Source organism: Protopterus annectens, chromosome 3.part0 (assembly GCF_019279795.1).
Source record: "Protopterus annectens isolate FY-2018-M chromosome 3.part0, PAN1.0, whole genome shotgun sequence".
NCBI classification, from domain to species: domain Eukaryota; kingdom Metazoa; phylum Chordata; order Ceratodontiformes; family Protopteridae; genus Protopterus; species Protopterus annectens.
The window spans coordinates 371224264-371243132 of NC_056731.1; the positions used below are offsets into that span (position 1 = coordinate 371224264).

Here is an 18869-nt window from a genome sequence, read left to right on the forward strand (position 1 = left end):
TCCAGAATTTTTGAGGGTTGCTTTTGTTATGGTTTTGGAGTGTGGAGAAATAGTTTTTTCGATCAGAATAGATAAGTTTTTTAGCTTTATTGCGGAGCAGTTTGTATTCGTTGAGGAGTGGGGTTGTCTTGTGTTTTTGGTAGCGTGCCCACACTTTGTCTCTTTGTCTCATGAGAGATAGAGTAGTTTTAGATAGCCAAGGGGCTGATTTAGTTTTTATTCTCTTAGTCTGTAGGGGAGCTTGAGAGTCAAGTAATTTTAGGAATGTCGAGTTGAAGTATGAGACTGCATTGTCTAGAGGTAATGTTTTTAGACAAGCCCAGTTTACTGCTTTAAGAGAGTTTGAAACAGTTATAGGGTTAAAGTTTTTCTGGTTGCGGATAGTAATGAAGTTGTGGGTCCGTTGAAGGGTAGTTGAAAGTCGGTGGGTAAAGGTGGGTAAGTGGTCACCTAGTGGGTCGGGAAGGATGCCACTTTTGGTGAAGTAGTGGGGGTGGGAGACTAGGATCCAGTCCAGTATACTCCCATCAGAGGGGTTTTTGGCTGGGTAAGTAGGCAAGTTGATCAGTTGTGAAAAGTGGTAGAGGTTAATATTAGTGTTGTTCGAAGGAGCTTGGATAAGGGCCCAGTTAATGTTTACGTCTCCTAGGATTATGGTTTCATTACTAATGTTACTGGATAGCCAAGAAAGGATAAGTTCAAGTGTAGGAATATTTTCACCTGGAGGGATATAGATGGAAGCTATACATATTTGTTTGTGGTTATTGATTTGAGATATGGTAAGGAGAAGTTCAGCGTTGTTGAAGTGTGGGATAGGTTTGTTGTAGGGGGAAACTACTAGGGAAGAGGAATATATAAGGGCTACTCCTCCGCCTTTTTTGAGAGGTCTGTCTTTTCTTATGATTGAGTAGTTTGGAGGAACTATTTCAGAGTCCTTAATATGTGGTTTCAACCAGGTTTCAGAAATAGTTAAAAAGTCAGGTTTGTTGTGTAAAAGCCAGGCATGAAGGTTGGGGACTTTCTTAATGATACTTTGTGAGTTTAAGGAAGTGAATAGTAAAGATTTAGTTGTGGTGGTTATATTGGCAGGGCCTGGGTTGGGATGGATGTCACCTGATAAGAGAGTACTGATCAGGAAAGAGTTTCATGTTAAGGTGGTGGAATTTTGATTGCTATAATAACTTGATTGATCTAGACATACTACAGTTTCTTTACCAAAGGTCTGGGCTAAAATGCATCTGCACTATGCTCAACATTTTCTTTTGAAGGTAGAGATTCTTCCTGAAGAAGGAAAAATGCTGTCTTAGATTTAGTGAAGAAGTGACCCTGGGGAAGCTTGGTAGATTTACTTGGGAGTTATGGACATAGCCAGTACATCAGTCTAAACAAGACCCCACATTGCTGACTTGTGTTCACCTCTGAAAGGATGCTGTTGTGGATGAGGCAGGTCATTCATCAGAGAAACAGACTGTGATTAAATGCCCTGCAAAGATGGAGATCTGCTGAGGGGGATGGTCAGTGAAAGTTAACACATGGAAAGAGTTTCATGTTAAGGTGGTGGAATTTTGATTGCTATAATAACTTGATTGATCTAGACATACTACAGTTTCTTTACCAAAGACTTTGAAGTGAAAACATTGGAAAGGTACAGAAAGCCAGTAATAAGAACATGTGCTCAAACCAAGGAAAAGTAGGGTTGCATTTTTTTTTCCAGACTTGTAGAATGTGTTAACCTGTGCTTAAACTAACATCCTAAACCCTCAGCTCTACTACTATAGCCCCCTCCCTTTACTCTCATATGTAATAATTTTTTAGAGCACTGCTGTCAGTGCGACCATTAAGGCTCATAATGTTTTTTTCTTTTGTTTTCCTCCTTTGTAATTAATTTTGTATTTGCAGTGTTATTTTTAATAGTTTTTGTCCTGTATGTTTATCTTTGGTTATGTTTGCTTGATCTCTTTCCTCCCCTGGGTCTCCACTGAAAATGGGCTTGTTTGCAAACTCAGTTGGACTAACTCGGTTAACAGATGTGAAATAAATAAATTAAATTAAAATAAATAAAGTTGGTGTAATGTGAAGTAACAGATTGACTATGCTTTTGCTTGCTTACCGTTTCAGTAGCCTACCTCAGTTACTCAACAATTTTATTTGCAGTGAATACACTTTGAAATAACCGTTTATCATTGGCCATGACACACACTGCTGTAAAACTTCAAAGAATTATTTTTGCCTAGTGATTCTGACCTTTTATAGCTTGCTTCATTGTTTATTTTTAAAGCACCTGCAGTAGCAGTGCAGAATCTAGACATCCCCTGCAATCCGGAAGATTGTGCACATGAGGGAGACGGAACTGGCTTTTTAGACTCCATTTTTTGGATGGCAGCTCCCAAAAAGAGGCGCACTATTGAAGTGAATCGTACCAGGAGAAGGGATCCAAGAAAATTAGAAAAAATTAAGGTAAAATAAAAAGTGTTCGAAGTACCTTTGTTGTCTCTCTGCCAAGCATCTCCAAACTTTACTTGTTTGACTGATAACATGTTGCATTTGGAAGTTTTATAAATATGTGTGTTTATAGATTTAGTCCCATGTCAACATGTTAAAAAGAGAGAGAGAGAGATTTGGAAAAGTCAATGAAAGTAATTAACTGATTTGCTATATAGTAGTAAAACTGGGTAAAAAATCCAATACAAGACCTGGGTAGATTCTGCAGTAATGTAAAATGCTAGAGGAAATGGAAATGTCTTACTTGAAGGGGTACTTTACACATTTTATGCAGTTTAGTCTTGAAAGGAAATGTTGGAAGGCAAGATGTAACAGTATCCAGACAACTCTGCACATAAGGGTGGAGTCTGTAACATACTTTTATACATTCGCCTGTTATGGTCTTTTTATTCTGTAGTTGTTTATCTATGTCTCTTTCTGACCTTGGTTGCCCTGTGAGTGATTTAAAAGTCCTGATAACCTCTTGCCTCACACTGTTATACTAGATACTATTAACCTCTTGCCTCACACTGTTATACTAGATACTATTAAAGCCAGGAGTTTGTTTTTACATCCACGAGCAGTTTGGTTTTCCTTCTTTCCTTGTCCAGCACTTGGGTTCCAGTTTTTTTATTCTGTACTTGCTACACATACAATGGGGACAAACCATCTGTTGAAATACTGAAGTGAGATTGCTGAGAGAGGATTTGGAAAAATACGAACATCACTTAAGAACATGTACTTGGCCTAACTTTTCAGGTTGTTGTCCGTGTTTACCTCGCAGCAACATTTCTGTTGGCCAAACACTGCTGCCACTTAAACGGTTGTGTGCGTACAGTCCTTGTAGCTATTATTTTGTGAGAACTGTCATAATTTGGACAGGATAACTGTTGTCCACATTAGATGTGTTTTTTTATAAATAAGGCTGAAGCTGACTGCAACTTTTACAATGCCTGTCTTTCAAACTACCATTGCTTACGTGATTGTCCCCCCCCCCCCCCCAAGATTAAAAACTAAATGGAAATATCTGTACTCCACAAAAAGGCAAATGCACTTGCTGAAGGTATCGGGGGTGTTGGCTGAAGTCTAGATTTTTGTAGTTAAATCGGTACTTTTGAGGGCGATTTATTGTAGTTTAGGGCCTCACCAGTTTGTTTCTCGCAGAAGTGTGCGTGTCGCAAATTTGACAACCCGGTCTGCATATTCAATTTGCTCGTGCATACATGATATGAAAATATTAAATGTGGACAAACTGTTACTACAGTATCGCCCAGGAAAAAGCTATTCTTGGTAAAAGGTCCTGCCAATGATACTGAGGAATTGTCGGCTGTGACACCTGCACCAAAAAAAAAAAAAGAGTCCGTTTGGACATTAATTGGGACAGTGAACCATCGCATTCCGACTCTGACAAAGAGAACTAGAATGCTACACGGTAAAAAGTCTGACAACATATGTTTTGCCGGTTTTGTTTCTTTGCTGATTATTAGTATATATTATTAGTGCAATAAAACTTGTCAATTACAGATGTTGGTAAACATTTTACTGTTATATTTACTGTCATATTACAATGTCAAGTGCACTTTTTCTTCGGTTGTACATTCGGAGGGAATGCATATTCATGAATGACATGTCAGGGGGGTGGGTTTTGGGTGGGGCTTGCTGCTGCGCATCTGGTGAGGCCCTCAACTACAATATCGCCGTTTTCCGCTTCAGGGCTAACTGCTGTGCGGTTATTGCATGCTAGCGTGTTAGAACTGTTGCCCTGATAATGGAAAAGAACCATGTATTCTGATGTGCTTGAAAGACAAGGGCATAAAAGATGACAGAAAAATACTGCAAACCCCGTTCACTAGTCGTCTTACACTTTCAGACCTTTGTCTGTCAAATTTTAGTTCCACTTCTGTATCAGAAAACAATACATTAGAAACCTGGGAACAAATGCAGCTCTCGCCAATGTGGGAGGCTTTACTCCCCCCATACTTCTAACCAGTTCAGAGGCTATAGCATACTGTCAGGATAATGACCAGAATTATGCTAGCTATAACTCCATGTGTACAGAATTCTACAAGTTAAATTTTGACTAACTGAATGGCATCCTCATTCTCTCCAGGCTTAATTTCATGATTGTACTTCAAAAGTCCCTATATCACCCAGTTCTTCATAGTAATCTTCATTACTGTTCCAGCTTTGTTTAAAGCTGTAAGCTATATTGATAGCTGGCTAACTAAGATGGTTTAATGGGTCTTTTTCACACAATCACATGTTTACTTGGGCAGTATGACCATTGCCTAACATTCCTGTACATAGAGTACTTTTTTTTAATGACTAGTTCTAAAAAGTCAGATCATATGGTGAGGTGTGTAACTTGTTGTACTGCCACTCTGCAGCCTTTAGTGTTGGAACTAAAATGTATCACAAAGAGAGGGGATTTCAATTTACCTTTTGTGAGACTGCCACAATTAATCCCCCTTCTACAGCCTCAGTTCGTAACTAACCCCCTGCTCTTGGATATTTACTGATGCCATTGCAGCACGGCTGGGGAGGTTAGCTTTTATAAAAATGTAGAGTCATAACAGAGTGTTTATCCTCTGGGTTCAGAATAGTGGTCAAGTGAGCGTACAAAGTTGCCTGTTGCTCAGTAACCACACTGGTTCTCTCGCCATGACCACTGATAATTGGTGAAAATAAATCTAACAGTTTTAATTATTGGGTTGCGTACGCTTTTACAGTTTCTTGCCAATTCTATTTGTGTAGAAAGATGTGTGTCATGTTAAATGGAAGGTTGTGAGCTCAAGTCCCTTAGAGGCTGGATATTTTTGTCTCTGATGGGTGGACTCACTTCTACAGATATTGGACCTGATCTCTAAGCCAATGGCTTTATCCCTAAGGTTTGACCCACAGTAATGCCACCTCCAAGGGTTGCCCCACTACAGACCCCCAAGAAGTACAGATCTATCTGTAAGGTTCTGGAATGGGACAAAACAAGCCTGTTAAAATATGACCCCCATCATGCCACATGCCAACATTATTATGCCCTGCAAATCATCACTGTGTGGTTAGATGGATAGCTGATTGGCTGAGGGAAGGAGCCCACACTGAGTGCCACTGATGTATCCTCTCAAAGCATGAAAGTAACCAGTACGGTACTACAGGGATCAGTGCCACAACCTCTGCTGTTCGGCATATACTTCTCTGTTCTTCAAATACAAAAAAAAAATACTGTTAACTGTGGTTAAGCAAGTTTGTTGATGTATTGTAAATTTGTTGTTTGTGGCTTTTGTATATCAGTAGGGGATTTAAGTATAACGTGAACTTGCACTTGATAATAGCTGGTGCTCTGAAAACAGGCTGAAACTGAATGCTAAAAATACAGTAGTTGTTCAATTTGCAAACAACCCCCCCCCCCCTCCATCCAGCTTAAAGTATATAAGGACACCCCACTTTAGAAAGAAAATGATGTGAGAGACCTTGGAACATGGTTAGATACTCCCTTTCCTTAGATCAGCATATTACAACAGAGGTAAGGAAGTCCCGTGTGGCACAGTTGTTCACAAAGAGTATTTACTGTAAATTCAAAAAGCCCATACCCATCTGTACTCAAACCAGGCAAGGATACCCGATGGTCAATGAATCAATTTAGCACACAAAAACTTTAATACACGCTTTCATCAAGAAGACTTCATCAGAAAAAACACATTCCATCTTATTTGGGCAGTATGTATCCTAAACAGTTAAATAGTCAATACCAATAAAATATGCATATCAAATGTATAAAACTATAAACAATTTGCATGAGTAAAGTCTATGACTTTACACGTAAATAAAATAAGATGAAATAACTCAATTTAAATCAATTCTTTTTAACTTTTAATTTTCTGTTCTTTAAAAAACACTTTATATTAATGCTTTTATAAGGCCCGGCTTTTGGTCTGCCTCTTACCTGCCACAAAGTCTGTCTGCTCTAATGAATTTTTGTAATCCCCACCCCTCAAAAATGAATTGTGCCTACCCCCCCCCCCAATTCTTGGGAAATCTTTAGTAAAAAAACGAACCACTTTTCAAAACGACAGTAAGATCAATACTAATGTTAGGTTTAGCATGGACATGACTATAGATTGTCCACTTATTAGGGGCATGGTTAATAATTGGAGAATTTTGGAAGGTAATAAAGATCTTTTTGAGGCTATTGGGTATAAGCCCAGTTTTGTTTACCACAACAGCTGTAATAGCAAAAAAACTGTTAGAGAGGGATGACACTAAGAATACTAGGGGCCTTCGATATAATACAAATAAAAAGGTATTTATAAATGTGGACACTGCAATTTATGCAGGTTAATATTGGAAGGTCCATATATTATGTTAGCACATTTAGCACAAACCTTTGAGGTCCCTGGTTACTGTACTGGTAAAAAAAAATTTGTGCAGTGGGTGTGATGCTTACTATGTAGGAATGTCTACTCGGACTCTAATGGAATGCATGAGAGAACATATTTATTATATTAAAGCTAAAAACAAAATAAGTACGCTTTATAAACATACTGTTGAATGTACAAAGTATAAGAAATTTTTGTTTTCAGTGTTAGAAGTAGTGGAAAGTGATTTGAGGGGTGGTGATTACAAAAATTCATTAGAGCAGAGAGAGACTTTGTGGTAGGTAAGGTTAGAGGCAGACAAAAAGCCTTTCTCTGGGGGAAGAAGAAAAAAATAACTTGGTCTCCATATTGTAACACACTGTCTTCCTTTAAGAAGGAATTGGACAAGTAGATGGATATTCCTAAATTCCCGTATGCCTTTCCTATCGCTCCTTAAAGGAGAGTAAGGGCTAAGGGCAGGTACTGGCAAGGCTTAAATGGCTACATGATCCAGTTGTCTTTTATACATTCTACGATTCTGTGATTCAGACTTTATAACAGAATACCAATATCCTTAGTCCAATAAGAAATAGAATATATTCATAACATTGAACAGTCGGGGGGGCAGGCCCCCCTGCTTATTTTATATACAAGCTGTAAGATTGCACTAAAGTGGATAAAGGGGATAACAGCAGTCCCTACTAAGATCTCTTGGGCATTTTGAGTTTCAAACTTTTTTGGCTGATGTAATGCCATTCAGCATTATGAATGTAACGTGATAAGAAATACCACACTGACTTCATTTAAAATTGCAGTAGGTGGATATTTAAAAAGGAATACAAAATTTTGAAATGTTTGTATTCACTGATTTGGATTAGTTTTGTTGGCATTCACTGAGTTGGATTAGTTTTGTTGGCATGTAGTGCCTTGTGCTAGCTGGCATCTGCTGTGTTCCATTTCTCCTCTTCAGTCTCCATAGCCATTACCATCCTTTGTGGTCAGTTGACTTTTCCACTTCTGCCGGTTTTCCTGTTGATCAGGAAGTGTGTTGTGGTGCAATGTGGATCAGAAATTAGCATACTAATAGAGTTCACGTCCTGATAGTAAGGAGAATTTTTTTATCTAGTCTTTACCCTTAACCCTGCCACTTAGTTTTTGTGGATAATCTGCTAGTGCTTCTCTAGTGACTTGTGTGTGTGGGTTGGAGTCGCAGACAAAAATAAACCCTGTTCCCAGCAAGGAAGGACCAGTATGTGCTGCTTTGTCCTCCTCCCACTTTGCCATTCTTCTAGAACAGGGCCCACTGTTCAAACTGTGATGGCCAGTGCCACAAATATACTTAATATTGCTAAAATCATTTAGGGTTCATTTCCCTTGCAGAGTTTTGCAGTAAAAAACAAAAGATAAAACTCTGATTACTTTAGGAGTTCACACCTTAATGGTTCTTTTCACATTGCTGAGTTTTAACCTTGCTTTCCCCTACACCCAGCAGTGCCCAAACACTGTAACTGGATCAACCAGTTTTATGTTTCTTTATATATTGGTGCATTATACCTTGTCACAACTCGCCTTTTTGGGCATTGTGTCAGTCCTAGGACAGTTACTGTTCTTTTCATTGACTGTACCGACTGTCAATATTCTATGTTGGGTTACTGTGGTAGTGTGATCTGCTGAATTTAAAGTTGTATTTGAAATGTAAACACTGGCACAAAGAAGCAAAGTTATCACTGTGATGGTTGTGTCTGAAATGTAATGCCAGCACAAAGAAGTAGTTACGTGACTGTAACTTGAAACGTTCATAGGTAGGTACTAGGCTATCAGCCCAAGGGCCTACGTAAGCCTAGCCAACAAGGTTCCCTGGCTTACGCCACCCAAGAAAGTTATTTTCCTGTGCTACTGTCGAGCAGAGACGCAGAAGTGATCACCGGGGTGTATTTCCTATTTCCCATCCACTCATCCTGTGTAAATTGTTGATCAGTAAACAAGAAACATTCAGCTTAATATGCACCCACCATATGAAGGACAGTTTTGTATTGGAGCAGAAGACTGAGGTGTAGGGCAAGACTGGTGATAGCAGTACTTCCCAGACACTGTATCAGTAAAGTTAGCAACCCAGGAAGTACATTAATAAAAGGTTTTTGTCTTGCTCTTTTCTGCTGTGGTTTCTGTAGTATGTGTTGAGTGCTCATCTTTGAGAGAACTGTGAACTGTTTATCTCCCAACATAAGCAGACTTTCCTAACACTGATGCTTCTGCTTTGCTCGAGTTGTGAAGGTTTACTTTCAGCATTATAACTCGTGTTTATCAGCTTTGGTACATTTCGTCATGAGACAATGTAGCTCAGTACTGTCTTTAGTGAGGGCACTGTTTGATGTACTCAGTCCAGCATCTAAAGGGGGAGCCTTGACTGTAGCAGAAAGAAGAAACAGACTTGGCCATGTTGAGCAAAGATGGGAAGGAAGTATGGAAGACTAATTAAAAAAAAAAAAAAAAAAAAAAAAAAAAAGTACATAGTAAATACTTGGAAATGGCCAATTTCACTGGGAACCAATTTGTGGAAAAAAACATTTTGCCAAGTTTGATTCCTTTTACAAGATGAAGTGGGACCATGAAGTTTAGTAAGGTGCGGTATAGGGGAGGCATGGCTCCCTTTAGCAAAACCTCAGATGTTCACTCTTGGTGACCCATTATTTCCACAAGTTGACTCCTGACAAAAAGTGCTAAATCAGATCACTTCTGTCATTATAACAGAAGGTAACGGGATAGTGCCATGCTGGGATAGAAGGCGGGGTGGAATGGAGAAAACATTTGGCTGGCACGAAGAGTAGAGAACATTGAAAATAACTTACTTCCATAAGGGATAATATAGCTCTGGGACCACGTGAGTTGCCTTCACTGTCCTTGGGGAATCTAACCTGTGTGCTAACATATCATCTGATCAAAGTTTTAAAGAGATCACTGGCTGCTGTTGAAGTACCTGAAGACTGGAAAATGGCAACTGTAGTATTTTGTACAGGGTGTGGAGTAAGAACATTACAGGCCTGTCACCCCATCTGAAGTGACATGGAGGCCCATGGAGAAGATCCTGAGGTAAAGACTGGTTGCTTACCTAGAGAATGACAGCTAGTATTGTTTTGTGGCCAGATGTCCTCTAAAGCTGATCCATTTTTTTGACTGTTATAAGTTCACAAGCATTGTATATTGATCTACAAGGACGTAAGCAATGTGTTTGTCTGTATCCTGCACAGGGGGCTGCAAGGAAAACTGGGAGGGTGTGTGGGGGGGGGGGCATGATCCAAGACTAAGAAATTAGATGATTGATGTCCTACATTTCATCATGCAAAGAGAGCTGTGGTGCGATAGAGTAAGAAAAGTGACTAGTAGAGCATTACAGGGATTTTTTTCCTGGGTAAAGTAATTTTCAATAAATTCTTTCAAAGGATTTAGAGAACGGAGTCATTTTTTTGTTGTGACATAAAACTAGGGGTAGTAGTGGATGATGGTGAGAACCTAAGGAAGCCGGACTTATTTACCCAAAAGGTGCTAGATGAAGTTTTAATGCAGACAGGTACAATTGCACACCAGTGTTGCTGACACCAGGTACAGATGTTTGATCTGGAAGATGTGGACCGTGAAGCAATAGAGCAGGAAAACCATCTGTGAATGTTGATCACATCTTGGCTAAACAGCCAGGAGCAGGGTGAGAGTGACGACAGCTTATAGAATGCTGATCTGCATCTTTTAGGTGGATAAACATCTTTAAGAGCAGAGGTAATGCTGTTGTACTGGGTTGTGGTCAAGCCAAACCTAGTGCTGGAGGACCTCTGGCAACTGGAAGGATTCCCAAGAAGAGCCATCAGAAATATGCATGGAATGGAGGGGAAATGATATAAGGACTAGAACTAAAGCTGTCCTTGAGACCAGAAGATCTAGGAGTAGCATTATGTGGATGCACGGGATCATGTCCATGAGATGCAATTTTTTGCATCTCATCTCCATGAGCCACAAAAAGGGTTGTCCTGAAAATGAATGAAAGAGGTAAGTGAGGATCAAGTAGCAGATTGTGGAACTAACTACTTTTTTTAATCCAAGGAAGTCCTTTGTGGAGAAGGTTGTGGACCCTTGAATGGACTATCTGGGTATGCAGTGGAAGTTGATACCATAGAGGTATTTGAGTGCATGAGAAGAGCATGGGATACTTGGGGAGGAGGTGATAAGCAGGGTAGAAAAGGGAGTAAGTGAAGACTAGATAGCCATGTCTTGTCAGGTAGAAGTAATATAAAGTTAGCTATGTACATGTTCATTTTCACTGCATAGTACTGGAGTGCTTATTTTTCCTATGAAGTGTAATGTTTGACTTTAGTGATTATTCTGTTTATATGGTACAGTACTGAAATGTTTGTTTTTGCTGGAGGGGGAGGCCTGTCTATCCCCTATTTTGGAGGAGCTATGGTCTAACCATTTTCCTGTTTTGTAGGTTACTCGGTGATGGATTCAGTAGTTTTTTATATGGCACTTCATAAATGGTCTCAAAATACAGATACTGAGGCCTCAGAGCTTTGCAGGGATCTTCGCTTCTCTCTTGTATCCTGGAGAGATGCTGGTAAGTTTATCTGTTGTCTTGAACCCTAGGGACTTCTCTCAACCAGGCTTAAGTCTCTGCCTTTCACGTGTTACTTGCCAGAATAGGCAGCAGCTGCCCTCTTAACTGATTAGGCAAAACCTGGTATCGGATAATGATAGTGAATTGGGAAAGTGGTTTAGTAAACAAACTCTTAACTAATAGAGTGGGTCATTTAGAAGGGTGAGTAGAGAGTTTATGGATTTAAGGGGGCATGTAGAGGGAGTATCTCCGCTTTCTAGGAGATTTTACTGTAGGATGTCATTTTCCTTTGGTGACATAGCCATACTTATGCCTTCTTAAATAAAAGTTGATATCTGGTTAATGCCTTCAGAGCAGCAAAATCCGATTTCTCAGAGATTCATTTTGTGGCTTCCATTTGATTAGTATATTTATTTATTTTATTTATTTTGCATTTGTTAACCGGGTTGGTCCAGCTGGGTAAGAATTTACCCCTTTTCAGTGGAAAATATTATTGAATGGCTCTGCTGTAAATGCTTTGGTGTTTTTGCACATATGAAGCTTGATATGATTACTTGGATGAAACTTTCTTGCATGATTCATGGTCATTGGCAAAATGTGTCTGGTAGTACAAGCAGTGGCGTATCCCAGTGATCTTCATATTGAAGTTTCATAATTTATTGTAGGTAGGTAGGGAGTTTATCAAAGTGTTTTGTGCTCTTCAGAGGGCATTGCATTGTTTCCGAAGTCTTATCTGAAATAGATTTTTATGTCCTAACTTGCAGTATTCACTGCACTTCAACAGTTTTTAGCATATGTGTTATTGAATTGGGTGTAGTTCTGACACCTCTGTCTTTTTTTGGGCAAAAGTTTTGATACATTTTAAGCCATATACAACCGAGACTGTAATTAGTTTTATTTCCGCATCATTTGTTAGGTCAGAAGAATCAATTGCACATGGTCTTTCCCTTTTAACTAATGAAGTCTGAAGCCATCTTTTGAAGTCTTACAGTTTATGTAGGATTACAGCTGCACTAATTGGGAATGCTTGTAAATTCTGTGTGTATTCATGCTAGTGTTTTCTTCTGCTTTTGTAAATGACGTGTTTTAACATTTTTTGGGGTATAATTCAGCTATAGTCTTAATGTTTTCAGTTTGCTGCTGTTAACTTGGAGCCATAGTTCCTAGTCATTTTAAACAGTGGAAATGCAGAAAGAGGTAAAGGCACATAATATTTCTAACTTGGGGGGTTTTCTTTAATTCTTTCTGCTTTGTTTTTCAGGACAACATCGATGTTTGCAGTGTTTGTGGACACTTAAAACTTAAACATGTCTTGTGTGGCTTTTGCTATGAGAAAGTTCGTCGTGAGACTGCAATAATCAGAGGACAAATTCGGGCTCAAGAAGGAGGTCCATTCAAAGCACCATCTGTAGAAACTGTTGTCTTGTATGAAGGAGAGAAACCAACAGAGGCTGACGAAGGCAAAAGGATTGTTGAAAGAAGCAGGAAAAGACCATCTTGGTTTATGAATTTTTAATGCAGTGTTGCATTACAAAAAATGCCTGACATCACCTAAGAGGCAAATTTAACCCAGTTTATTTCGCAATGTGGTTTTCAATCACTTGTATATAGGATCTTCACTTGGACTGTGTGTAAATATTTTAAGTCTTATCTTCAAAGTAATTATACTCTGCTTTTTTGTTAAGGAAATTGGCATAGGAGGTGATGTGATTCAGGGTTTGTGCCTGGGTCCTAAAGTGCTGCCTGCCATAAGTCTGTTTCATGAGAAGAGGTGACTGGAAGACCTACTAAATATCAGTTTGTTATGGACCCATTTACTTCATCTTTACCTCTAGAAGTTCCTGGCACAGTTACTTTTTATGTTCCTGGCACAGTTACTTTTTATAGTTGGAGTAAAGTTAGTGCTATCAGGCTTTCTTTTTTATAATCTAGATGGTGGCCTTGCAAACCATTTTTCAAGTAGAACAGTTCTGGTGCTGAGAGTTGTAAATGTGTATCAAGACACGTACATTAATAACTTTTAGCTAACAAATGCTGTTTATTGGCTTCATTTTACCAAGATACACTCGCCCATTATTTTCTACAGAGTAAAAGGTTAAACGCTTGGTTAGGGCTTATCTGATGTGTCTTGGACCAAGTATAAATGTAATGTTTTGTGGTCTATCCATTTAATTCAATAAACAAGTCGAACAAAAAAAAAAAAGAAATTTGAAAAGGTTAAATACTATTAAACTTTTCTTGCTGTATATGCACGAATTTGTGTATACTGTTCAGTGAGTAAAAACACCATTTGATAGTTACTAGTATAACATTAGTTACTTAATTGCATCTAGAATGTGTTTAATGTGATCACCATTTATTTGTCATTAGATTAGTTATGCATCGAGTGCTTTATTTCTATATCTCAAGTTAAGTACGCAAAGAAGAAACCCTGATGGTGGGGAACATGGGTACAAGATGTGACCATACATTAAGAAAATGTAAAGTGTACTGCAACGTGGGTACTGTTTTTAGTTAGGATAGCTTTGGGATTAAAATATCATTCTGTGCAGGTTTAATTTGTAAATACTTTTCTGCAGAAAATGAAATTTAAGTACTAAAACCTGGTAAGTTTATAAAGCACAGAAATATAATACATCTGTTGGAGGCAAGATTGAAAACCTCCAACACAATGCATTGAAAATGTCCAAGATATAATTGCTTCAAAAGCATTGCAAGCGCAACAAGCTTTGGTGGGAAATCAGTGGTATTAAATATGAAATACTTGTAAAGTGTGTGTAATGGTACATACCGAGATTGAGTTGTACTTTTTGAGATTTCTGTGTTCCAGTGCAAAATATGTACTTTCATGGAAGTTGGTATGTTTTTTTCCAGCAGTATTGCCCATGTTTGCTCAATTTCATGGAGAGCTAGTTCAGGATATTTTAAATCTTATTCTCATCAGTTCTGTGGAGGGGTTCCTAAACGGGGCATTTCTATTCTAGTAGCTTGTGTCATTGTATTAAGGAAGAGCCAAGAAACTTTACACTGGATACAGTCTGAATATTTCATTTGTTTTAAATGCCGGTGGTGTTGTAGCAAATAGTGGTGGAATAGTAAGCATTATAATGGTCATCCTGTGGGCTGATGTGAATGCTTGAAAAGTGGTAATTGCTGACTTCATATCCTTTGTTGTGGTGCAGTGCCCACCCTAGACGTGTCCCAAGAATTCGTTATGGTAAAGGTTTGCATAAGATAAGGAATGCCACTCCCACTTCCCACAGTCTCTTAAGTGTTACAGTTGTGTACTAATCGAGGCACCCTTCTGATATAGTAGACTTGCTGATGTGCAGCCATTGCATCATTCCGCCTTTAAATGGGCTTAAGCCCTACTTAAATGGAAAGCACAGTGTTGTGCCTTACCACCATGCAATGCCCCTACTTTGAGAAAAATTGGATAGAACATTGCTGATACATGTTAATGTAATTGTTTTGTTTTTGCACAGGATAGCAAAAGCCATTAATTACAGGTTGATATTTCTTATGAGACTGTGCTTTTATGTAGCAACTTTCTTGCGCAGGTAAGAGTCGTTTTTTTTTTTTTTTTTTTTTTTTTATCTTGTATTGGTGCATGCTTCTGCTTGAATTTTCCAAGCCATGTAACATCCCTGCCTATTCATGGAGTAGCATGTATATTTTTGTTCCTCAAGGACTATTTTGGGGATCTGCCAGGTTTTCTCCCTCTGCATCTTCCATAGTTTGCCAACCATTACTTGAGCAGACAGCTTATTGCTACTTGTAGCATGACAAATTCTTGACACTATCACTTGCAAAACTGATCTTTGCTCTCCAAGCATCCATGATCAGAAAGAAAATGCCTTTCACTTTTATATTTAAAAACATTTTTGCCCCCTGTTTTGCCCAAGACCTTCAGGCATTTACCCCCCCCCCCACACACACACACACACACACACATCAGAAAATTATAGGAAATGCAGGTAATGCTCTCCAGGCCCTCTTCTATTTGCAGGGTAACTTAAGATGTAGGTCTTGTAGTGCCAAGTCTGTTGTGGGTGCACACCACCTCACTTCTGATATATTTTGTTGGAATGACATGTTCCATGTACGTGCTTGTTTATCTCAGTCCCATATGGTTTTGAGTGGGGTTGTGGGCCTTTCTCCATGGAATTCTCCTGCGATTGTACAAACTCCACAAAAAAGCAACACACACTTTTGTTTTATGATGGCTAAGCCTAGATTGGCTGCTGTCTGGCACATGTGCCACTGATTTTGAAACTGGATCATGTAGCCAGAAGTCATAGCCGTGGCCCTTTGTTCTAAGGAATTGGTAATAAGTTTTTTGTGGTTATGTCTTGTCCAGATGCATTTTATGCTTGCATGAGGTAAATCCCTCCAAATGGATTTTCATTTGCAGTGAGACTTGTGATTGGAGGTGAATCACCAGGTAGGCCTGTGCTAGATTACACTTTCTTTTAACAAAGAAACTTGGCTAAAAGGTTGTATTCCTTCCAGGCATTCACTGATTGCTGACAGGGAAGTGAAGTATAATAAATATCAAAGTAGTTGTGCATCTTTAGTTCATCTTTAATTTCCACTGAAGGACAGTTATCCATTTTTTAATTGCCATAATTTTCTGTCCTTTCCTGTCAGAATTACAGAAACATGGCACTAAGCACTGGGTTTTATTCTTACATTTGTGAATCAAACTATACTGTAGTAAGAAATGTGAATGTGTTTATCCTAAAAAGAAATTTACCTTAGTGAGGGGTTTTTGTTATCTACACTGGCAAATTGCAGTCTAAAATCAGTTCAGTGACTTTACACAGTACTTTTTTAATATATCAAAAAATTTGAGACTGATCATTCACACTGTGGATTAGCGTATTGATTTTTATTTCTTGGTGAAGCAGTGTCTCATCATCGGTACATTCAAAAACAAAAAACGATGGAAACCACAGCAATATTTCAACCCAATTTAATAAAAAAAACAAGGTAGTGTTAAGCGCTTTCATCCCAAAAGGGACTTCTTCAGAATTGCCAACCAATCCACTCAGTCATTGCATGACTCCGTTAATTTACTCATTATACAATCCTTTAAAAGCATTTTTAAAAATATATATAAAAAAAGTATATATAAATATAATGTGTGTTACATAAAATCTGTTAAATACTGAATAACTGTATATACTTGCACTGTATGAAGGACTTTTCTATTAAATCAACAAAGTTTTAATTTTAATAAGGGCATAATAGAACAGGTCTCATTCAGACCTGGAGCCATTGTAGCATCCAGCTTTATCTGCCAGACCAGTTCTTTCAACAATAAATGCTCCTCCATTACTAGTCCCCTCAGATCTTTTTTATCATGCTTCAACACTACAGTTTTGAATCCATGCTCTGGTTTATCATGCATGTGTCTAAATAAGGCATTAGTTTTTTTTTTTTTTTTTTTTTTTTTTTTTTTTTTTTTTTTAGCCTTCCAAATTTCCAAATCATGCTCCTAAGTCCCATCTTTTAGCCTTCTTGAGGTTTTTCCTACATAGAAGACTGAACAAACTTCACAACATGCTGCATACACCAGCCAGCTGGATTCACTTTTAAACTTTCCTGGAACATGAAGTGCAGCCCTTAATAATAATAATATGTTCCCCAACCTTTATGTAATTACACAGTTTGCAAGGTCAACATTTGGACATTCCCCTTTTACATTTCTGTTCACTGGTCAATCCACTCTCCGTATTCTGTTTAAAACTTTGGTTTCTCTTGTATACTATTTTAGGTTTACTGCCTACCAACCTACTCAGTTGTCCATCTGCCATCAGTACCACCAAACTGTCAAACACAGATTGGCATAATATTAGCGTACTACCTTGTGCTTAGTTCTGCACAGCTTTGGGTGTGCCGGTAGTGATTGGCATGGGAAATGGGCGTGGAAAGCTAAGAAAAGTGGCAGGCATGCTAATTTGCGTGTCACGTTGTATATAAATGCCAGCATGTTAACATAGGAGAAATGCGTTAAAATGACTGCAGTATCAATCCTCAAACATATTAGAAGCAATACCTAAAAATCACTGCAATATCACTCCCAATTCCCCATGTAAACGCCTACAAATAGGAGCAATTACCGACATGTTAACTTAGGTGAAATAATAAAAAATTACAGCAATATCAATCCTCAAACATAGAAGTAATGCTTTCCAAAAACAGTAAATGGACTAACCATAAAAATCTCAAATAAAAGCCAAAAAGATCTGCAAATAACAAAACACTGCTTTAATAAATCCTTCTACATTAAATCAGAGACCTCTCTGACTAGTGAAAGTAACACAAAGAATATTAACACCTGTTAAATGCAGGGTAGGGATACTGAAATGTCTTCATTTATTACTTGCAAATTAGCTAGTTTAAAGAATCCAAAAAGTACAGGAAACAGCCCCAATACTAAATAGACACACCGTAAAAAGATAAAAATAAAAATAAAATAATGGCAATATACGGTGGTCTAACCACGTAGTATGTCCAGTAAATCAAAAGAATTCAGGCAAGGCACTTGCAGCGTCTCCAAAATTCAAAACACAGCTAACCAACGTTCAGTTGAAGAAAAAACACTCTTACAGCGTATCCAAAGTATAAAAGCGTATTTAATTCGTAAAAAAGTAAGCGCTTTCGCGTAGGATCACCTACGCTTCCTCAGACATAAAAACTATCTAAAACTCTCCCACTTTTAAACACAAACTGGCGGGAAAAGTACATCAATTAACTAGACAATCATTCAATCTGAGACATCTGCTGTTCAAAATTTAAAGAAGAAATAACAACTGCAGCAAAGACAGCCTCCTGAATGTAAACAAAACATACTTAAACATTATAACAAATGTCAATCTGGCTGCATAATTCCTACACATAATCATCATGCTAGTAAAGCATTTTCAATGGACATTAAAACCAAAGCATTCATGAATCAAGAGATCGCATCTTTCACGAACGTTAAAATGTGTATGCTAACCATATAGAGAAGATCATCAACAATAGAAACGCCAACAACAATTCTATTTGTATCTTGCATACATAATAGTTGACATAGCTGTAGACAAATGACTAACTGAACAACTCTTTTCATATAATAAAAAACCTTCTGAAGCGAAATCGCTAACTATATTATATCAAATAAGCATATATTCAGCAGGAACGCTCACAATCACAAACAAAATATACAAAACTGTCATGACGGTTGTTGAAATGTAGAGCGTACAATCGCTGTAGCTAACAGTGTTAAAACTTACTGTTTCGTAACCCTGTGGTTAATGTGTACATTCCCAAGCATTTTATAAAATAAACTCCTCACTGAGGGATATACGTAAATATAAATAGAAACATACCATGGAGAGAGTTAGTGCAAAAAGAAACGTCAGTACACCTACTGGCGTGCAACA

General features: G+C 38.2%; 1 protein-coding gene across 1 annotated transcript in view; it reads left to right on the top strand.

Moving 5' to 3' along the window:
• MRPL32 (mitochondrial ribosomal protein L32) overlaps window positions 1-13692 on the top strand; it is a 29896-nt gene extending 16204 nt beyond the window's left edge. The window contains exons 2-3 of the mRNA XM_044064817.1: window positions 2279-2457; window positions 12698-13692. Of these exons, the coding sequence (XP_043920752.1) occupies window positions 2279-2457; window positions 12698-12952 (434 nt within the window). The 3' untranslated portion in view covers window positions 12953-13692. The remainder of the gene's footprint in view (window positions 1-2278; window positions 2458-12697) is intronic.
• Window positions 13693-18869: the final 5177 nt, after the last annotated feature.